The 23,811-nt window shown below is 43.8% G+C and overlaps 1 protein-coding gene across 2 annotated transcripts in view; it reads left to right on the top strand.

The window, feature by feature from the left end:
- ptgr2 (prostaglandin reductase 2) overlaps window positions 1–23,811 on the top strand; it is a 60,878-nt gene that overhangs the window by 23,566 nt on the left and 13,501 nt on the right. For both annotated transcript variants that reach the window (XM_063054081.1, XM_063054091.1), the window contains exons 3-6: window positions 2,860–2,978; window positions 10,425–10,616; window positions 13,309–13,479; window positions 18,345–18,554. In XM_063054081.1, coding sequence (XP_062910151.1) covers window positions 2,860–2,978; window positions 10,425–10,616; window positions 13,309–13,479; window positions 18,345–18,554 — 692 coding nt within the window. The remainder of the gene's footprint in view (window positions 1–2,859; window positions 2,979–10,424; window positions 10,617–13,308; window positions 13,480–18,344; window positions 18,555–23,811) is intronic.

Consider the following 23,811-nt stretch of genomic DNA (forward strand, 5'->3'; position numbering starts at 1 on the left):
AAACCGGGTCTGCCGCCATCGGAGTGTAGTCCACACCCAAATGGACAGCACCAGTGAAGGACCGGGAAAGGCAGTCGGCCATGAGGTTACGCTTTTCTGCGACTTTCTGGATGTCCATGGTGAACTCTGAAATAGAAGAAAGAATGCTGTCGAGCAGACCAAGATTCAGAGTCCTTAGCTGTGGCAAATGTTAGGAGTTTATCATCCACAAAAGCCATAAATGGACAGCCTCCAGGAGAAAATAAAAATGCTGTACTTGCACTCGCAGGGGCGAAGTTGATGGTTAAAAAAGGTGAGAGGCTGCCATTGCCCAGTCACACTCACATCTACAGTGACGAAGTGCTTTGAGAGGTTGGTCATGACTAGACAGAACTCCTGCCTCAGCAGGACCTGGACCCATTTCAATTTGTCTATCACCACAATAGGTCAGCGGCAGATGCAACCTCAATGGCTCTTCACATGGCCTTAGACCACCTGGACAACACAAACACCTATGTCAGGATGCTGTTCATCGACTATAGCTCAGCATTTAACACCATCATTCCCACAATCCTGATTGATAAATTACGGATCCTCTGCAATTGGATCCTCGGCTTCCTAACCGGAAGACCACAATCTGTGTGGATTGGTGATAACGTCTCCTTCTTGCTGACCAACTGCTCATGTATGGTGCTGACCATGCAATCTGATGTGTCCATGGTGATAGTGATCGCACTGTGGGAGGGGTGCGCCAACAGCCTGGCATTGGATAATACCTGCTTAATGCCCAAGATCACCTTGAGTCTTTCATCTGTCCAGTCCACGACGTGCTTTTCTGCTTTGCCCTCAAGGGTTTCAAAGAGCGTGAGCTGAGCCGCTTTGGGGACAATATGGTGATAAAAATCCACCATGCTCAAAAACTCCTGCAGTGACTGGTCGAGCGAAGTGCTTAATGGCCTCAGCTTTAGCCGGCAGGGGAACTACCCCTGCTGCATTGACACCGTTTCCAAGGATGTTGACCACGGACAGTCCAAGCTGGCACTTCGCTGGGTTGACAATAAGACTGTGCTGACTAAGGTGTTTGAAAAAGATTCACAAGTGTAAGAGATGTTTGTCCCTAGGAGAGCTGACTACCGAACAAACAGGAATGGCAAATCCCTGCGAACACTGTCCAGGAGGTGCTGATAAGTTTGGGATGCAATCTTCAGCCCGAATGGCATTCGAAGGAACTCAGACAAACCAAGCACTGATAACAGCGGCTTTAGGAATGTCACTTGGGTGAACAGGGACCTGGTGATAACCGCGAATGGGGTCCACCTTCAAGAAAATAATTTTCCCTAGCAGGCGGGCAGAGAAGTCCTGGATGTGCGGGATTGGGTATCAGTCAGGGGTCGTGGCGATAATTGCCACAATGATGTCACCTGCCCCCCGGTTTTTGCACGATGTGGAGAGGGGAAGCCCATGGACTACTGGACTGCCTGGTGATGCCTCAGCACTCCATGGCATCAAACTTTGCCTTAGTGACAGTAAGCTTCTCCAGGTCAAGGCGCCTGGCAGGGGCGTGAATGAGAGGGCTGGTGGTGAGGATGTGGTGCTCCACCCCATATTCAGTGGTGGGGGAGGAGAGGGTGGGCTTGGTCAGGTCCGGAAACTCAGTGAGGAGGCGGACGAAGTCGTCGGAGGTGGAAAGGGTGCTGGACAACTTTGAAGTGCTGGTGGCACTAAGTGTGCCAGAGAGGGAGTAGAAAGTCTCTTTGTTGACAAGGCGCCCATTCTGGACATCAACGAGTAAGGCTGTTGGTGCGGAGGAAGTTGACCCTCAAAAGGGGCATAAACACCACTGCCAACACAAAATTCCAGCAAAACTTCTGCCTGCTGAAGTACAACAACATCTCATGCTTACCAAAAGTCCGGATGGCGCTCCCGTTTGCAGCCTCGAGAGACGGTCCATATTTCCCAGTTCATTTGTCCAATTTAGATGCGGGCAGGATGGTCACTTGAGCTCTCATATCACAGAGGAAATGGCGCCCGGAAACAGAGTCTGTAATGAACAACAAACTGCCTGACCTACTGATGCCCTTAGTAGCTAACGGGCGCTGGCCGTTCTGTTTCCCGACTCCTTGAACCCACAGGGTGGGCAGCACTCCTTAGCTCTCGGCCCAAACCTCGCATGTTAGAAACACGGGCTAGGAGACCGTTGTTGAGCCGCAGCGATTGTCTCGCGTTCAGGTGGTGGTGCGGCAGCAAAGTCATCCAGCCGTAAGGTTGCACAGGCCCTCTTGGTAATGGAAAACACCTTGTCAGCCTCTTTCGCTAGAGCAGTGAGGTCTTTGAGGGGACAGCCAGCCAGAGCCCATCACACCTCGCCTGGTTGTTGTTGCAGGAAAAGCTCTCTGAAGATGAAACACGGCTGAGGTCCACCAAGGGGGGATTGCAGTCGCCTAAGCGGGCAGTGAGAGAAGCCGACAGGCGTGCTCAGACTTGGAAAGTTCGGAAGTCTCTAGGAGGAGTTGCCTAAGAGCCTCATACTGGCTGTCTTCTGCAAGGTGCTGTAGGATGCTCATCACCCTGGTCGCCGTAGAGCTGTCTAACGCTGCGACGATGTAGTAATATTCCATGTCAACTTCCGAGATTCCCCCCACTGCGAACTGGGCCTCTGCCTGAGCGGACCAAACAGCGGCATATAAATAAATTTTAAAAAATAAACTGGTTAGGTTTTCATGATACTTCTGACAGTTCATGGCCACTTTTGCTAAGATGAGTTTTATTTTCAGATACCAAAATGAACAAGCTTGCTCTGAAGATGATTGCAGTGATAGGGTTTTGGTGGGGGTATTCTCAATAAATGGGTGAAGATCTGTTCTCTTCTCTTGTCTTTAGGTAAGAATGATGAGCCTGTGGCAGAGAATTTTAGGATGGAGGAGGGTCATCTGCCTGAGGACTTGCAGGACGGCCAGGTGAAAGTTCACACAAGATATCTGTCTGTGGACCCCTACATGGTGAGTAGATATCTGTTGTAAGTTGTAGATAACCCTGGATAAGTGCAGACAAATCAAATGAACCATATGCCCATTCATCCCCAGCTCTATGAAATGACTGGTCAGTTCCACTTCACAGATGAGTTGTTTGTTCCTTTTCAACTTTGCATTCGGTTTCTTTTTAATGCTGTTATTGTACCTGCTGATGTTGTCTCATTAAGGCAGGTTTAAAAGTGAATAAATTCCCAGACCCTGATAGAGTGCATCTTTGGCTTCTCTGGGAGATGGAGGATATTGCTGGGACCCTGATAGATTCTTAACTGTTTGCTGGACATGGTGAGTTGCCAAATGACAGGAGGGTGGCTAATGTGACGCCTTTTGTTCAAGAAGGACAGTAGCAATAAACCAGATAATCACATATCCATGTGTCAGGATTTTGGGGTCCATCGCCCAGTATGTTTCTGGTTTCTAAACATTCCAGCCTTGTGTTACTTGTTTGGTTTTTGACCACACTTGTGTCTAGTTATTCTGCTGTGTGAATGGTGCTGTGCTTCGCTCAGTCTTTGAGCCAACGCTTGATAGTCTTGTAATCCAGTGCTGTATTCCTTCTGAATGTCTTTTGCCCTTGCCTTGCTACTTTTGTATTTGGGACCTGTGGGGGTTTATTTTAGAACTTTGGATCCAGTCTGTTGTGCATTTGGAACTGCTTGCTTGCCTGCTCCTTTGTGACTTCTGTTTTTTTGTTAGGTTAAACCACTGCCTGGATTTCTGATTTGGATGTTTGCCTTTGTTTTGGAACTGTGCTGAAAAGGCGAAATATCCAGTAAAGTACCTGTCTGAATATTCATTCCTGCCTCCTGTGTGATCTCTACACCTGTGTTCATTTCTCACTTGGCCCTTGGGTCATGTGACAGAGTTCTGAACTGCCTTGCTGGACAGTAGACAATAGGTGCAGGAGTAGCCCATTCGGGACCCAAGTTCAAGCCCAGACAGGTCCGACACTGTCCCAAGTTACTTGGAGGAAAAGAAAATTCAGCGATTGGATTAATCTGCACTGTCAAGGGCAGAACTAAGATAGTCAGAATGCCATAGTTAATGAAAGATCATGTCTAACAAAGTTGATTATTTTTTTTTTGAAGGGACAACAACCCATGACAGCATAAACACAAAATGCTGGAGGATCGTAGCAGGTCAGGCAGAATCTATGAAGAGGAATTAACAGTTGATGTTTTAGGCTGAGACTTCATCAGGACTGGAAAGGAAGGGGAAAGAAGCCAGAATAGAAAATGGGGGAGGGGAGGGGAGGCAAGCTGGCAAGTCACAGGTAAGGGGATGGTAGGTAGGTAGGTGGGGAGGGGGAATGAAGTGAGGAGCTGGGAGGTGATAGGTGGAAAAGTAAAAGGCTGAAGAAATGAGCTGAAAGGGGAGGACAGTGGGCTACAGAAGAAAGGGAAGTAGGAGGTGTAATAGAGGAAGGTGAGGGGAAGGGGTAAGTGGGGAGTGAGAATGGGGAATAGAAAAAGCAAAGGGGGATGGGGGAAGAAATGACCAGAAATTAGACAAATTGATGCACATGCCATCAGATTGGAGACTACCTAGACAGAATATGAGGTGTTGCTCCTTGAACCTGAGAGTGACCTCATGCCAGTAGGGGAGGCCATGAACTGGCATGTCAGAATGGGAAGTAGAATTAAAATGGATGACCGCTGGGATCTAAAACTGGCTTGGTAAAAGGAGGTGAACTGTACTGGTGGACAATACTGATGAGTTAGTGTGATGTACAATTCAGTGATAGATGGAGTTTCAGGGCGTTCTGATCACCACACTACAGGAAGAACAGTATTGCACTGTGGAGGGATCAGAGCAGGTTCACTTTACTTGGGTTGTAGCATTCAGCTTATGAGAGAAGAATGGATAGGCTGAGTTTATTCTCCTTGGCACATAGGATGCTGAGGGGGGAATACTTGAGCGAGGTGTGCAAAATTATGAGAGGAAGCATTGAGACAAATAATAAGAAACCTCTTCCAACAACAGAGGTGCTAATGTACCAAAGGGTATAGGTTGTGAGAGGGGCAAGAAGTTCAGGAGATACATCAAGAGTTCTTTATCTTCCTCGCCCAAAGAGTGGTTGGAATCTGAAATGCACTACTTGAGAAGGTGGTGGAGGCTTAAAGACTAAGAACATTTAAGAAATGCACTAAAACTTGTAGTTTTAGTGTGGCTGGATCATCAAATTTGTACAGCAGGGTTACATTCTCTCTGGTGCCTTGTTCATTTTACCAACTCATCAGTGATGTCTGTGATGATTCATAATCAGGATTATTAACACTGACGTATGTCGTGAAATTTGTTGTCTTGTGGCAGCACTACAGTGCAAGACACAGAAAATTACTACAGATAGTAAGAAAATAGTGCGAAAGCAAATTAACAACATTGTGATCATTAGCCATTCAGGAATCTGACGGTAGAGAGGAAGCTGTTGATTATTTTCGGACTCTTGAACTTCCTCCTTGATAGTAATGAGGCAAAGAGGGCACTTCGGATGGTGAGGGTCTTTAATGATGGATGCTGCTTTCTTCAGGTATTGCCGCTTGAGAATGTTTTGGACGGTGGGCAGGGTTGTGCCCATGATGAATGTTTTGGACGGTGGGCAGGGTTGTGCCCATGGTGAATGTTTTGGACGGTGGGCAGGGTTGTGCCCATGGTGAATGTTTTGGACGGTGGGCAGGGTTGTGCCCATGGTGAATGTTTTGGACGGTGGGCAGGGTTGTGCCCATGGTGAATGTTTTGGACGGTGGGCAGGGTTGTGCCCATGGTGAATGTTTTGGACGGCGGGCAGGTTTGTGCGTATGATGAATGTTTTGGACGGTGGGCAGGGTTGTGACCATGATGAATGTTTTGGACGGTGGGCAGGGTTGTGACCATGATGAATGTTTTGGACGGTGGGCAGGGTTGTGCCCATGGTGAATGTTTTGGACGGTGGGCAGGGTTGTGCCCATGGTGAATGTTTTGGACGGTGGGCAGTGTTGTGCCCATGGTGAATGTTTTGGACGGTGGGCAGGTTTGTGCCCATGATGAATGTTTTGGACGGTGGGCAGGGTTGTGCCCATGATGAATGTTTTGGACGGTGGGCAGGTTTGTGCCCATGATGAATGTTTTGGACGGTGGGCAGGTTTGTGCCCATGATGAATGTTTTGGACGGTGGGCAGGGTTGTGCCCATGATGAATGTTTTGGACGGTGGGCAGGGTTGTGACCATGATGAATGTTTTGGACGGTGGGCAGGGTTGTGACCATGGTGAATGTTTTGGACGGTGGGCAGGGTTGTGACCATGGTGAATGTTTTGGACGGTGGGCAGGTTTGTGCCCATGGTGAATGTTTTGGACGGTGGGCAGGGTTGTGCCCATGGTGAATGTTTTGGACGGTGGGCAGGGTTGTGCCCATGGTGAATGTTTTGGACGGCGGGCAGGGTTGTGCCCATGGTGAATGTTTTGGACGGCGGGCAGGGTTGTGCCCATGGTGAATGTTTTGGACGGCGGGCAGGTTTGTGCCCATGGTGAATGTTTTGGACAGCGGGCAGGGTTGTGCCCATGGTGAATGTTTTGGACGGTGGGCAGGTTTGTGCCCATGGTGAATGTTTTGGACGGTGGGCAGGTTTGTGCCCATGATGAATGTTTTGGACGGTGGGCAGGGTTGTGCCCATGGTGAATGTTTTGGACGGTGGGCAGGTTTGTGCCCATGATGAATGTTTTGGACGGTGGGCAGGGTTGTGCCCATGGTGAATGTTTTGGACGGTGGGCAGGTTTGTGCCCATGGTGGATGTTTTGGACGGTGGGCAGGGTTGTGCCCATGGTGAATGTTTTGGACGGTGGGCAGGGTTGTGCCCATGGTGAATGTTTTGGACGGTGGGCAGGGTTGTGCCCATGGTGAATGTTTTGGATGGTGGGCAGGGTTGTGCCCATGGTGAATGTTTTGGACGGTGGGCAGGGTTGTGCCCATGGTGAATGTTTTGGACGGTGGGCAGGGTTGTGCCCATGGTGAATGTTTTGAATGGTGGGCAGGGTTGTGCCCATGATGAATGTTTTGAACGGTGGGCAGTATTGTGACCATGAATGTTTTGGACGGTGGGCAGGGTTGTGCCCACGATGGAGCTGGCTAAGGCTGCGGCTCTCAACAGTCTCCTCGATCTTGCACATTGGAGCCTCCGTACCAAAGAGCGATGCATCTAGTCAGAATGTACATCTGTAATTTGCTACACATTTGTGGTGACGTACCAAATCTCCTCAAATTCCTAATGAAGCTACAGCTGCTGGTGTGCCTTGGTGATTGCAATAAAGTGTTGAGGCCAAGGGTAGTGGTGAATATGCTTTGTTTTTCTGACTGGAAACCAAAAACAAGAACATAGCAGAAGGATTAGTGCAGGGACCTTTAATATGTAAATTGACTTGGACAAGAATGAAAGTGATCTGATTAAGTTTTGTTACATACCCCGTAACTGGGTTGCCAAACCAGCAGAGGTGGACCACTTAGTTGGAGTCTGGTTTAACAGAAGCTAATAAAGTTTTATTAAAGAAATCAGTAACACAGTACTCTAATCGTAAGGATGTAAATGCAGCAGGTTAGCAATGATATAACACACATGTACACAGAGCTAGGGTAATGGGAATCAACCGAGCGCTGTCGCAGTCTAGGGGTAAAATGATCAGTCTCAAGTGACGCAGAGTTCAGTTCAGCTTAGTACAGTTCGCAGTAATCGCTGTTGTGCTGTTGGAGAGAGAGAGAGAGAATGCAAATTTCGATTCAAACAGACCTTTGATGTTCTTCGCAGTTAGCTCTCGGGCAGACCCTTTGTTATGTCTTCTGAGGTCACCGACTGTGACCCCTCTGCTCCGGATATGACCGTTCTTCTGCGGTGAATCCAGCACCCAGGCAAGGGCGGACACACACCCCAGGTTCCCGCCGATCATACCCTTTCACCCTGTGAGTCTATGGTTGGTTCCCGCGACCAGACCTCCAGACTCCACCAACTTGTGGGGGCACACTGCTCTTCCAGGGTCTCGTGATCTCGTGGTGTGGCCGTGCCTTAGCGAACCTGTTCTTTTTATCCCCCTGCCGGGGTATCGCCTGTCCATCAAACTTCAAACAGTTCAGGTACAAAGCAACCGGTCTGTCAATACTCTTAATTGTTTCTTTTCGGTTATCTGTCTCCTCTCTCATTAACATTTTGAAAGCTTCTTCATTGTCTCCCTTATCTCTCTCATCAATATCAATCTTCTGATAACTTGGTTTGTCGTCACAGTTTACAGTTGACATGAAAATTAGTAGAGTTATAGATGGCAGTGAAGATTGTTTTGAGGATAGAGCTGGTCATGGATCCCTCTGAAACATTGGGCAGATCAGTGGCAGATAGAATTGAATCCAAACAAGTGTGAGGTTATGTATTTTGGGAAGTCAAAGTCTGGTAGGACGTAAAATATAATTGATGGATTTTGCTGTACAGAGAGCCATACGAGAGCAAGTCTGTGGCTCACTGAAGGGGGTGACACAGGTCAGAATCAGAATCAGGTTTATAATCACCGGCGTGTGTCATGAAATTTATTAACTTAGCAGTAGCAGTTCAATGCAATACATAATACAGAAGAAAAAAATATATAATAAGTAAATCAATTACAGTATATATATGTATTGAATAGATTAAAAAATTGTGCAAAAAAAATGTATATTAAAGAAAGTGAGATAGTGTCCAAGGGTTCAATGTCCATTTAGGAATCGGATGGCAGAGGGGAAGAAGCTGTTCCTGAATCACTGAGTGTGTGCCTTCAGGCTTCTGTATCTCCTACCTGATGGTAACAGTGAGAAAAGTAATGCAGCCTGTCAGAATGCTGTCCAGGGTACAACTATAGAAGTTTTTGAGTGTATTTGTTGACATGCCAAATCTCTTCAAACTCCTAATGAAGTATAGCCGCTGTCTAGCGTTCTTTATGACTACATCGATATGTTGGGACCAGGTTAGATCCTCAGAGAACCAGGAACTTGAAACTGCTCACTCTCTCCACTTCTGATCCCCCTATGAGGATTGGTGTGTGTTCCTTCATCTTACCCTTCCTGAAGTCCACAATCAGCTCTTTTGTCTTACTGACATTGAGTGCCAGGTTGTTGCTGTGGCACCACTCCACTCGTTGGCATATCTCACTCCTGTACACTGTCTCGTCACCACCTGAGATTCACCACCTGAGATTCTACCAACAATGGTTGTATCATCAGCAAATTTATAGATGGTATTTGAGCTATGCCTTGCCATACAGTCATGGTATATAGAGAGTAGAACAGTGGGCTAAGCACACACACACACCTGAGGTGCACCAGTGTTGATCATCAGCAAGGAGGAGATGTTATCACCAATCCACACAGATTGTGGGCTTCTGGTAGGAAGTCGAGGATCTAATTACAGAGGCCCAGGTTCTGCAACTTCTCAATCAGGTGGCTAGCATAGTGAAGAAAAGCATATTGTAGAAAGTACGAGAGTTGCAGGTGTACAAAGCACTGGAGTATTCTGTATAGTTCTGGTTGCTATGCTACAGGAAGGATTTGTAACAGTAGAAAGAGTGCCAAAGAGGTTCAGCAGGATGTTTGTGCTTGGTATTTAGGTAGATCCCTATTAACAGCCATGTTCTTGCTCTTCTGTACATTCTTATTCTTAAGAGCACAATTTGATGGTTACAATTAATATTCATTTATAAAGGTGTTAGACACAGCATTAGAGCCATCACCTTGTTAGAGAGTTGTGGCCTCACCCCAGACCAGAGTCTTGAGAACAGCGTCAGGGTGTGTGTTTTAGTGGACAGCAGAGGAAATTCTGCACTGTTTAAGCTGCCATTTTCAGAGGGTAGCTACTGAACTAAGCATTCTACTTTGGCTGAAAGTTAAAGATTTGATGGAGTTAAAAGGAATGCAGTATGCTTTGTGGTGCTCAAACATTTACTTCTCAATAAGTGTCACTTAAACCAACACTCTGGTCATAACTTTTCAGTTTGTGAACATTGCTGGGCTTGCATTGATGAATGAAAATAGGACTTGGTTTTTTGAGGATTATCATCAACTGCAAAGGTCTTGAGGGCATGGAGAATGTGCAAGGGTTCTGATCATGAGGACATTAATTTAAAAGAACAGGGGGCATTCACATACGTCTGAGCATCTCTTCAGAGGAAGGATAATAGAAATCTAGAACACTATACCCTTGTGCTGAGGTTGGGTGTCAAAATACAAATTTCAAGACATGTTTGGTGAGAAATAGAGGACTATTTAACTAAAGCAGGTAACGAGGGATAATGCAGACCAACAAAATTGGAATTTAAAGATTGGATTGCTTCCAAGTTCATTCCCTTTCTTCATTCCAATCTCTGCTGAGTCAATGCAAGACTAATTTTAGTTTCAGATTTGATGGTTGGCTTGGATTTGATCTTGGCAGCGTTGCAGGATGAATGAAGATACCGGTGTGCAATATTTGCTTCCTTGGCAAGTATCCAAAGTCGCTGATGGTGGAGGAGTTGGAGTGGTTGAAGAGAGTAAACACCTGCTGTTTCAGAAATGGGATGTTGTGACTTCAATGAACTGGCCTTGGCAGAATTACGCCATTGTGGATGGAGAAATCCTAACAAAGGTAATTTGTCACTTAATGGCTTCCATTTTAATCCTGTCCGAGATTAGGAGCACTATGCCAGTTCAGTCTCCCTCAATCCCTTCCCACAAGTCTTATTTTGAAATGTTACGACATTTTAAATTGTGTATATTTCAGATTTTGAACTTGGGACAATTGAGTAACAGGTCTTTGGCACCAGCCTAATCAATTTCTCTGATGCTTTGTCAACAGTCAGCGCAAGGCTAACTATGGCTCAATTGGGAGCATCTTAAGTCTGAATTAGAAATCAAAGTTGTGATTTATGAATGAAGTGTTAAGTTGGATTCCTGTCAGCTCTCAGAAGCAGGCTGAAGATCTCGTGGCAAGATCTCTAGAAGTTATCCCTCAATTAACATCAGCCTTATATTGAAATGTTTTTCTAAAATGGAGTGGGGGACATGGCAGACTGTAGTGAAACAGAGCCAGGAATCAGCAATCAAAATGTCCACTGCAGTTAGTGAGGTGGGATGAAAAAGGTAGATGTTGTGTTCCAGCAGTTTAGACCTTTGAATAAACCCTATCTGGAATACTGTTTAGTTCTGAATGCGATAAAGAAATGGAGATACTTTTGCCTTGTTAGGGCGTTCGGATTCGCAGCATAGGGAAATCTACAGTAAGGAAACATGGCCTTAGAATTAGAGTCAGGTCTTGTGTGAAGAATAGTGCAAATCTGAAACAGTTGTAGATATTGGGGAAAATGGAAGAGGAAACAAAACAGTTGATGTTTCGGCACCTTTATTCGGCGTGGACAAAAACAGATCTGGATAAGTCATGCTAATTGGGTTGAAGTAGAAAGGAGTTGAGTGAAGTAAGAGAAGCAAATTAAAGGGCTTATTCCTGCTTAGATTTTTAATTATTTATTAGAACTAAAATGTTTAAGAATAATTTGATAGAGGCCTTCTGGTTAGGGTGGTATTGTGAGATTTTATCCTTTTCAAAGATCAGACTGTTCAGAGGTTTAAGGAGTAGACTGGTTTGTTAGTACATAATGGGAAGACATGGTAAACAAATGTGGCATGTAACAGGACTGAGACAGTTTGCTCAAGTCGGATTAGTGAGCAGTGAGATATCCCAGTCCTGCTATAGGCAGCGATCATTATCTCGATATAAATCAAGATGCCATGCCAAGCCAGCTCCAGCTCTGAGCTGTTGGTTAGTTGCCTACTTCTATCCCTTTGTGCATATAAATACCCTACTCTGTATTAACTCTCCTCACTAATGGTCCAGTCACAGGCAGATACCATGAAGAAATCCTCCCTCATTTCTTTAGCCAGAGGCTGGTGAATTCATTACCACAGGTGGCTGTGGAGGCCAGGTCATTGGGTGTATTTAAGGCAGAGATTGATACAGAGCTTGATTGGACACGGCACCGAAGGTTACAAGGAGAAGGCCAGGGAGTGAGGCTGAGGAGGGGAATAAAAGGATCAGCCATGATTCAATGGTGGAGCAGACTCGATGGGCTAAATAGCATAACTCTGCTCCTGTTTCTTATGGTTTCCTTAGGGAATGTAGTTGTATACTTTCATCTCTGACTTTACTCAAACTGTACTATGTCTGAATTAGACAGTAAGATAAGACCCTATGACATTGGAGGTGACATTTTCTCATGGATTGAGGATCAGATAAAGAGAAAATGAGAATTGGTGTAGATGGGTGGCAGCTGTTATTAATTGGCAATCATATGGACAAGTGCTCAAGCCTCAACTATTTACAATCTATATTAAAGACTTGGGTGAAAGAACGGATTATGTGGGAGCCAGGTCTACTTGTGTTTCAATGCAAGCTGGAAAGTAAGTTGGAGGAAGATAGTTTGTAAGCAAGAATGATGGATTTTCCCAGAGGGCAAAACATTTGAAAAATGAAGAACAAAACAGGGAAATGTATAGCAAGTAGCATAAACAAGCAAGTTAACATTCAAATGGGAAAAAACGTAGTGTATTTTTACAGAGGGATTTGACTCTCGCTTAGCTGAAAAACAAAATTTGTAAGCAGATATAGGGATCAATTGAATAATAGAAAGAGGTTGGAATGTGAAAGTAAGGAAGCATTGCTATAATAGTTTGAATGCTTTTTGTGGTGAGTAGATTGCACTCATTGTGGTGAATACTGATTGGAGTTTGGTAAGAAATAGGGGTGGTTTTATTAAAGCATGTGTGATTCTAATGGCTGTTTGATTGGAGAGATAATGAAAGGATGTTTGTCGGAGCATCTATAACCAGAGGATGGCTTCAGAACTAGAGGTTGTCATTTCAGGTAGTGATGGGGAAGTTCCAGATTGATTGCTCTGGTCTTGGGGAGGGCAATTTTATCAGTAAGGTACTGTTTCCTGAAGCTATAGTTTTGCAGTAGTACATTGTATAATGTTTCACCTCAATTTCAGTGAAGTGAAGAGGATTCTCATTGTTTTTATTTCCAGTCCAATATTATATTCCTTCAATAAAACAAGAGTTTGCATTTTATCACTTCATAATCTTGGGGCATTCCATTCTGAAGAGTATAAAATCTTTCGCAGACTGTGCTGCAAGATTCACACAGCAATGTGACAATGTTCTATAAACTGGGGAATGTAAATATTCAACCTGCATTAGACCACATTCAGCTGTTTCACAGGTGAAGATTACTTCCGTCATTATTGTTCTATTTCATGAGATTTTTTTTCTTTGTTTTCTTGTAGCTTGATCCTCAGCTTGTAGATGGGCACCTCTCCTATTTCTTGGGTGTTGCTGGTTTGTCAGGCTTGACTGCTTTGCTGGGTGTGAGGGAAAAGGGCCATGTGAAGCCTGGAGCAAATCAAACCATGGTGGTCAGTGGTGCTGCAGGAGCTTGTGGGATGTTAGCTGGTCAGGTATGTACAACATGTTGGTCACAAGCAACTTGTTTTCTCTCAAACACTTCTGATATATTTGATGTTAAAAGTTAACTTTCATTTCCCCACTGTTGCTTGACCTGCTGAGTGTACCGTTTGTTTTCAGTGATTTAGGTACTCAGCACCTACATTTTCTTTTAAGTTTCACCCTCCTGCTGATTGCTTTGTCACCTTTAATTGATCATCCTGTACCTTTTAGATTTACCATCAACAGCAACAGCGCCTTTATTTCCTGTGGAGCATGAAGAAAGCTCACCTCTGTCCCAGGATGCTGACAGACTTTTACCGCTGTACCATGGACCATAGGGTCATTAGGATTTTCCTGGCAAGGTATGGAAGTAGATTTCCAGGCTTTTCTTCCGCGCAGTTACTGCTGCTGCCCAGGTTGGGACCCGGCTGGGTTTGAACTTGGGACCATCTGCCTCGAGGTCCAGTGCTGATACTACTACACCACCAGCCGGCCCAATGATTGAAATGCATTTCTCAATTCTCTATCTGCCTTGATTCATAATCCTTGATACTCAACACATTTTTTATCTTAATTATGAAATTTTGAGTTGATCAGTTTTAATGAGATATTCTTTTCTAAGCTTCTTGAGATCTCTGTTCCTGTAAGTCATTTTCTCTGTCCGACACAGCTCTCCGCCCGAAGCCAGCTGGAAAGGAGGAGGGTTGAGCATGGAGCTAGCAGCCCCATCCCATAAATACCCAGAACTATAGCAAAGCCAACAGAAGCTCCAAAGACCTCACCTCTGGAGGGGAAGGATCTTTGCCTACAAGACATGAAGTTGCATGGTGAAAATTGTAAGTCTGTGGAAGCCACAGGGCTGATCAATCTTCTATCATCCAGCACCACTACCATCATTGGGAAAATCCTCAGGGAAAGTGGAAAAGAGACCAGCCAAAGAACACCTGGCGACACAACCTCGAAGCTGACACCAAGGAGATGGGCTGCACCTGGAGACCACTTGAAAGAGTGGCCCAGGAAAAATTACTGTGGCGAGTTACTCTCGGTGGCCTATGCCCCAGTAGGGCTGATGGCCTTAACTAACTAATTAATGCAATCACAGAAGCTTATACACATCATCTAGGGTGATGCCCTCGCTGGGTTAATTTGAAGTTCTGTGACAATCCTGTCAGATGGGAGCATGTACCAAAGGGAAAGCTGTATCTGATAAATGGGAGATATTTCAAAGTGAGATTGAACTCAGAGTCATCAAGCATTAAGAGTAAGAAGCAAACAATGGGATTCTATAGGTACACTTAATGTCAGAGAAATGTATACAACTTGCATCCTGGATTTGAATGTCATGTTTAGATGATTAGTCACCCTCTCGTTGGGGATGGTTATTTTCTGGCGCTTTGTACTGCACTACGGTTGCTTGCCACTTAGCGATCCATGCCTGCATATTTTGTGGTTCTCGCTGTATGCGGACATGAATTGCCTCATTTACTGAGGGGCTGTAGATGAAATAAAACATTGTACCATTGTTTGTGAACTCCCTCCTGATGGGTGGAAGGTTACGGAAGCAACTGAAGGGTGCTGAGCTTGGGGTATTTCCTTGAGGGACTCCCATGGTGATGTCCTGAGACGGGGATGATTGATGTCTGACAAATAATAACAATATGGCTTCATGTAGGATGTGATTCCAACACCAATCTGATTTCCCCTTGATTTACGTTTGAATTTCAGTTTCATCTTGGTTCCTTGAGCTGTGAGCATGCTCTGTTGGCAAAGGAATTGTGGCAACACTTGTGGGTTTCCCAGCACAATCCTCACTGATTTGATTTGAAACAAGTGACATATTTCATTGTTTGTTTTGACATACATGTGACATATAAAGGTAATTTTAGATCTTTAATCTCCAGTCTGTTTGAAAATCTGCAAAGGTAAGGAGAGTTTTAAAAAAAAAATGAAATTAAGATAATTAAAAAATATTCCTGCTACCTGTTCCTAAATCCCGAAGTGGGACAGTTGGGGGACAGATGGGGAAGCCTCTCGTATACCTCTACTCAAAGTCACAGTTGTGGATGTAAGGTCTGCCTTCCAGAGAGTAAACCCATGGAACATATCTGAATCAGATGATGTCCATGGTGTGTCCTTCAATCCTGCACAGAGTAGCTGGCATTCTTGACCTCTCCCTCCTTCAATCTAAGGTTCCCATCAACTTTAAGAACACCACAATCATCCCAGAATTTAAGAAAAACAAGGTAATGTGCCTTAACGACTACCGCTGGCTGCCTTGACATCCATATTCATGAAGTTCTCACATTCGCCATCATGAAGCTGGTCGTGGCATACATTAACTCTAGTCTCCCTCACAATCTTCACCTGCTGCTGAAACAGATCTAAGAAAGATGCCATCTTCCTGGCCCTACAGTTGTCACTGGAATATCTGAATAGTAAAATCACCTACTGCATGTTAGATTTCTTTTTTATTAACTATAGCTAGGCCTTCAATACTATAATTTCAAACAAATTAATCTCCAAACTGCTCTACCTGGGTCTCAATACCTTCCTCTGCAACAGGATCCTTGACTTAGTGACTAATAGTCAACAATCAGATGTAGAGTCTAACTATATGGTGTCATGTCAAAACCTTTCCCACAATGTCAGCGGAAAAAGGGCTGGTCATTGACTTCAAGGAGGGAGGAAGTGCCCGAGCTCGTGTTTACATCAGTGCTGAAGTCGAGAGTGTTGGAGCTTGAAGCTTCTAGGAATGAACATCACCAATAGCCTTTCCTGGTCTAACCATGTTGATGCTATGGCCAAGAAAGCTCACCAGCACCTCTACTTCCTCAAGAGGCTAAAGAAATTTGTTATGTCCCTGTTGACCCTCACCAGTGTTTATTGATGCACCATAAAAATGGTCCTAACCAGATGCATTGCGGCGTGGTACAGCAGCTGCTCTGCCTGTCATCACAAGAAACTGCAGATCAGTGGACACAGCTCAGCTCCTCATGGAAACCAGCCTGTCCTCCATGGACTTTGTCTACACTTCTCACTAGGTAAAGCAACAAACAGAAAGGTGAAGATGGATCTAGTGCTTTCCCAGTGTATATGACAAATAAACTCTTCTTGGGCTTCCAGCTGGGTACAGGTATCAATTATAACCGACATTTCGATGACAAGCACTGCCATCTTCTTCAGGGAGCATCAGGGATGCGAAAGATTAAACATAAAGACCTCACCGATCCCAGACGTTGTCTTTGCTCCTATCGAGCAGAAGATATAAAAGCCTGAAAGGGCATATATCAGACTCAAGGACAGCTTCTACCTTGGCTGTTGCAAGACTGTTTAACAGATCTCTAGAATGTCAGATGGACTTTTGACGTCAAGGTGACCTTGCACCTTCTACCTGCACTGCATTTTCTCTGCAACTGTAGCACATTATTCTGCACTGTTATTGTTTTACCTGATACTACCATTACACAAGACACAACCTTGGCACATGACAATAATAACTCAATTTAGCAATTTAATTTAATTTAGCAGTTATCTTGCTTCACTGGGTAATGAGAGAGGGCTTTGATTATTTTCTGCTTGGCAGTTTGGTGCTGCTGTTGTTGGGAACTTCCTGACTTGGTAACTTGAAGTGTGTTGCTAGGCAGAGATTATTTTCCTGTTCTGCTGCAGAGTCTGTAGGAGCACAGTTTACACTGTATATCCAGGAAGGAGTTTGGAGCAAGTTCCCAGTCTTTGAACAGGAACTCCATCACTTTCCATAGTATACTCCCTATCCTGTGTTTGTTGGATCTGAACTTTTCCAGATCTCTTGGAGTAAAAGACCTGACTCTTTGAAGATTGGCTCCAGCAACATTTCTCACTGCTACTATCAGGCAGGAGGTACAGAAGCCTAAAAGTCCCATTCCACCAGGCTCAGAAACAGCTACTTTCCTCCAGCTATCAGGTTCTCGAACCACCCTGCACAGCCCCAGCAATGGAATAAGATTGTGTGCTAGTGGAATTGTATAATTTATGCACAATTTATATTCTGTGTTGTCTACACCTACATGCCTGTGATACTGCTACAAGCAAGTTTTTTTTATTGTACCTGGACTTCACTGTATTCGTGTATTTAACAAACCTGATTTGACATTTGTCGGTCTCTAATGTTTTTGATCTTTTGTAAACTTGCTGGATTAAGTTCAGAAAACAAATCCATTACTTGGGGGTGGAGGAGTTGGGAAAGATGTGCAGCGGGAATGAAAATGTGAAAATTCAGATTTTTCATTACCATTATTTGGAATTTTAGTCTTTTTTGTGGCCAGTGTGTAGAGTGGCAAAAAAAAAAATCAAAACTAAATGAGAGTTGAAGCATATTTGGATGTTGGTGTGGGTAATTAATAGGAGTCAAATTATTATTGTTTTAATAGCATTTAATCCAATGGGCAGTTTAAAAATAGGTTGTGTTGCATTTGGATTAAAAACTAGAGTGATTGTGCCCCGTGGTTAAAAGTTTAAAATTTATTTTGAGTAATTTGTGAAGTTAAATTCATAGGTTAGTTGCAATCTGAACTGAAATTAGAATGTTAGTTAACTCGTTTCTTTAAATTGTGACTAAAAATATTAATATTATGTTTATGTATGGATAAAATAAAACTTGATGGCTCTTAGAAGTCATTAGGATTACTTAATAATACTTGTACATACAAATAGTAATTATTATTTGCTCAAAATGATACAGATGGGGTCCTTTATAATGTAATTTTGTGTTTAACACAGATTCTATGATTACATCCCATTTAAGAATGAGGTAGTGTCATGGAGTGTTTGGCTTTTCTCTCACATTTTAAGGCAACAGGGTAGTTACTGAATTGCCTGACATTGTAACTGTCACCAGATTGCTCGTCTTGAAGGATGTTCGAGAGTGGTTGGGATCTGTGGCACGGATGAGAAGAGTCAAGTTTTGATCCGCAGGATGGGTTTTGATGCTGCCATTAATTACAAAAACGATGATATTACAAAAAAGCTGTCGGAATACTGTCCGAGTGGAGTGGATGTTTACTTTGACAATGTCGGAGGCCATATCAGTGATGTTGTCATTAGTCAGGTATGGATCTTAAGGATTGAAACAATTGAGGGATTACAGACTGTCCATAGCAGATAATATCTTTACAATATCAGTAGTTACCCCATAGAAAAATAATCAAATATCACTTCCTAACCCCACCTATGTCAAACAAAACCGACCCCTTGCCAAGCAACGGCAGGGGGATATGTATGTTTGCTCCCTATTAATACTGCTGCCCAACTATATGTCTGTTTTTGTGGGGGGAAAATCCATGCCAAAAGCCTCAATAAAAGATGAGCAGAAACCATTAAAATGCTTCTGATTCATCTGGACTCGTTTCCTCTTTAGTTTTGCAATATGTAATGACCTCTATTGAAATGGGCTTTCAAATGAAGAACAGAAAAGCTTTCAGAAATTAGCTCAATCTCTGGCCTTTAATTTACTAGAGGTAACCTGGTATAATATTCATACTGGTGCTCCAAGAGGACGAGACAAAGCTTCCTTCCCTCTATGTTCTTGGCAGGTGATTTTGCCTGAAACAGCTTGTGACTGGTTGGATCTGGTACTGAACAAGATCTCAATGATAAAACACTTAAGACCACAAGATAGGAGCAGAATTAGGCCATTTGACCCATTGAGTCTGCTCCATCATTTCATTATGGCTGATCTAATTTTCCTCTCAGCCCCAATCTCCTGCCTTCCTGTATCCCTTCATGTCCTGACCATTTAGGAATCTATCAGCCTCTGCCTTAAATATAAAGACTTGGCCTCCACAACCGCCTGTGGCAAAGTATTCCACAGACTCACCACTCTCTGGCTGAAGAAATTCCTCCTCATCTCCATTCTAAAAGGACGCTCCTCTATTCTGAGGCTGTATCCTCTGGTCTTAGACTCTCTCACCATAGGAAACATCCTCTCCACATCCACTCTGTCAAGCCCTTTCACTGTTCGATAGGTTTCAATGAGGTCACCCCTCATTCTGCTGAATTCTAGTGAATACAGTCCCAGAGCCATCAAACACTGTTCATGTGGGAAGCCTGGAATCATTTTCATGAGCCTCTTTTGACCCTGTTCAGTTTCAGCACATTCTTTCTAAGATAAGGGGCCCAAAACTGCTCACAATACTCCAAGTGAGGCCTCACCAGTGCTTTATAAAGTCTCAACATTACATCCTTGCTTTTATATTCTAGTCCTCTTGAAATGAATGCTAACATTGCATTTGCCTTCCTCACCACAGACTCAACCTGCAAATTAACCTTTAGGGAATCCAGCACAAGTACCTTTTTATTTTCTCTCCATTTAGAAAATGGTCACCGGTTCATTTCTTCTACCAAAGTGCAGTGCTATACACTTCCTGACACTGTATTCCATCTGCATTTCTTTGCCCATTCTTCTAATTCAAGTCCTTTTGTAGCCTCTATTTCCTCAAAACTACCTGCCCCTCTACCCGTCATCATATTGTCTGAAAACTTTGCAATAAAGCTATCAATTTCATCATTCAAATCATTGTCATAAAACATAAAAAGGATCAGTCCCAGTACAGACCCCTGTGGAACACCACTAGTCACCAGCAGCCAACTAGAAAAAGCTACCTTTATTCCCACTCTTTGTCTCCTGCTAGTCAGTCACTGCTTTGTCCATGCTAGAATCTTTCCTGTAATGCCCCAGTCCGGTAGCTCGTTAAGCATCCTCTTGTCTGGTACTTTGTCAAAGACCTTCTGAAAATCCAAGTACACAACATCAACTGATTCTCCTTTGTCTAACCTGCTTGTTACTACTTCAAGGAATTCCAACAGATTTGTCAGGCAAGATTTTTTCCTTGAGGAAAGCATGTTGACTGTGGCCTATTTTTTATCATGTGCCTCCAAGTATCCTGAGATCTTATCCTTAATAGTCAACTCCAACATCTTCCCAACTACTGAGGTCAGACTAACTGGCCTATAGTTTCCATTCTTCTGCCTCTCTCCCTTCATGAACGGTGGAGTGACATTTGCAATTTTCCTGTCTTTGGGAACCATTCCAAAATCTAGTTATTCTTAAAAGATCATTATTAATGCCTCCACAGTCTTTTCAGCGACCTCTTTCAGAACTCTGGGGTGTACACCATCTGGTCCAGGTGACGTATTTACCTTCAGACCTTTCAGTTTCCCAAGAACCTTCTCTCTAGTTACATTAACTTCATACACTTAATGACCCCGACACCTGGAATGTCACAGTGAAGGTTGATGCAAAATACTTATTCAGTTAATCTGCCATTTCCTTGTCCCCATTACTACCACTCCAGCATTGTTTTCCATCAGTCCAATATTCATTCTCACCTCTCTTTTACACTTTATGTAACTTTTGGTATCCTCTTTAATGTCATTGGTTAGCTTACTTTCATATTCCATCTTTACCTTAATGACTTTTTAGTTGTTTTGTGTTGGTTTTTAAAAGCTTCCCAATCCTCAAACTTCCCTCTATTTTTTACTCTATTATATGCCCTCTCTTTGGTTTTTATGTTGGCTTTGACTTCTCTTGTTCAAGTAGTAAAATGACACGATAAACATCAGTGGCCCAAAACAAAAAAAAAACAAAGATGCTGATTTGAGGTTTTTAAGGGCATTGACCAAATGGTTGTTCAGAGTGCAGAGTAATAATATCTTGGATATAAGAATGATATCATGGTTGAGAAAGGGAATTCCAAGGTTGAAGGTCTATTTTTTGACCCATGCCCTTTAACCAAAAATCAAGCACAGTCTTAAATTTAACTTCCAGCCTGAGGAGAAGAGCTGGAAATTTTGAAACATAGAAACATAGAAAATAGGTGCAGGAGTAGGCCATTCGGCCCTTCGAGCCTGCATCACCATTCAGTACGATCATGGCTGATCATCCAACTCAGAACCCGGTACCAGCCTTCCCTCCATACCCCCGATCCCTTTAGCCACAAGGGCCATATCTAACTCCCTCTTAAATATAGCCAATGAACTGGTCTCAACTGTTTCCTGTGGCAGAGAATTCCACAGATTCACCACTCTCTGTGTGAAGAAGTTTTTCCTAATCTCGGTCCTAAAAGGCTTCCCCTTTATCCTCAAACTGTGACCCCTCATTCTGGACTTCCCCAACATCGGGAACAATCTTCCTGCATCTAGCCTGTCCAATCCCTTTAGGATTTTATACGTTTCAATCAGATCCCCCCTCAATCTTCTAAATTCCAATGAGTATAAGCCTAGTCGATCCAGTCTTTCATCATATGGAAGTCCTGCCATCCCAGGAATCAATTTGGTGAACCTTCTTTGTATTCCCTCTATGGCAAGGATGTCTTTCCTCAGATTAGGGGACCAAAACTGCACACAATACTCCAGGTGTGGTCTCACCAAGGTCTCGTACAACTGCAGTAGTACCTCCCTGCTCCTGTACTCAAATCCTCTTGCTATGAATGCCAGCATACCATTCGCCTTTTTCACCGCCTGCTGTACCTGCATACCCACTTTCAATGACTGGTGTATAATGACACCCAGGTCTCGTTGCACCTCCCCTTTTCCTAATTGGCCACCATTCAGATAATAATCTGTTTTTCTGTTTTTGCCACCAGAGTGGATAACCTCACATTTATCCACATTAAATTGCATCTGCCATGAATTTGCCCACTCACCTAACCTATCCAAGTCACCCTGCATCCTCTTAGCATCCCCCTCACAACTAACACTGCCGTCCAGCTTCGTGTCATCTGCAAACTTGGAGATGTTGCATTTAATTCCCTCATCTAAGTCATTAATATATATTGTAAACAACTGGGGTCCCAGCACTGAGCCTTGCGGTACCCCACTAGTCACTGCCTGCCATTCTGAAAAGGTCCCGTTTATTCCCACTCTTTGCTTCCTGTCTGCCAACCAATTCTCTATCCACATCAATACCTTACCCCCAATACCATGTGCTTTAAGTTTGCACACTAATCTCCTGTGTGGGACCTTGTCAAAAGCCTTTTGAAAATCCAAATATACCACATCCACTGGTTCTCCCCTATCCACTCTACCAGTTACATCCTCAAAAAATTCTATGAGATTCGTCAGACATGATTTTCCTTTCACAAATCCATGCTGACTTTGTCCAATGATTTCACCACTTTCCAAATGTGCTGTTATCACATCTTTGATAACTGACTCTAGCATTTTCCCCACCACCGATGTTAGGCTAACCGGTCTATAATTCCCCGGTTTCTCTCTCCCTCCTTTTTTAAAAACTGGGGTTACATTAGGCGACTATCCTTTTATGTAGGGGAGTAAGATGTTTTCCCATGTTATCAACTGGGACAATTCTAATATTGCCTGGTTTTTCACTGGACACTCAATCTCAGGATAATATATGGTGACGTATCTGTATTTTGATAAGAAATTTGCTTTGAACTTTTACTAGACACTAGAATACTACAGCACAGTACAGGCCCTTTGGCCCTCGATGTTGTGCCGACCCATATATTCCTAAAAAAAAAAGGTACTAAACCCACACTATCCCGTAACCCTCTATTTTTCTTTCATCCATGTGCCTATCCAAGAGGCCCCTAATGCGTTAGTCTCCACCACCATCCCTGGCAAGTCATTCCAGGCACCCACAACCCTCTGTGTTTTTTAAAAAAAGAAAACTAACAAACTTACCCCTGATGTCTCCACTAAATTTCCCTCCCTTAACTTCGTACATATGCCCTCTGGTGTTTGCTATTCATGCCCTGGGAAACAGGTACTGGCTATCCACCCTATCTATGCCTCTCATAATCCTGTTGCCCTCTATCAAGTCCCCTCTCATCCTTCTACGCTACAAAGAGAAAAGTCCCAGCTCTGCTAACCTTGCCTCATAAGACTTGTTTTCCAATCCAGGCAACATCCTGGTAAATCTCCTCTGCACCCTCTCCATAGCTTCCACATCCTTCCTATAATGAGGTGATCAGAACTGAACACGATATTCTAAGTGTGGTCTGACCAGAGATTTGTGGAGTTGCAACATGACCTTTCTACTCTTGAACTCAATCCCCCTATTAGTGAAGCCTAGCACCCCATAGGCTGCCTTAACTTTTGCAGCAACCTTGAGGGATGTATGGATTTGAACCCCAAGGTTCCTCTGTTCATCCACACTCTTAAATAACCGACCATTAACCCTGTACTCAGCCTTCTGGTTTGTCTTTCCAAAATGCATCACTTCACATTTAGCCGGATTGAACTCCATCTACCACTTTTCTGCCCAACTCTGCATCCTGTCTATATCCTCTTGTAACCTTTGACAACCTACAGCTCCATCCACAACTTCTCCAATCTTCGTGTCA

This window comes from Mobula hypostoma, chromosome 1 (genome assembly GCF_963921235.1).
Source record: "Mobula hypostoma chromosome 1, sMobHyp1.1, whole genome shotgun sequence".
Classification (NCBI taxonomy): Eukaryota; Metazoa; Chordata; class Chondrichthyes; order Myliobatiformes; family Myliobatidae; genus Mobula; species Mobula hypostoma.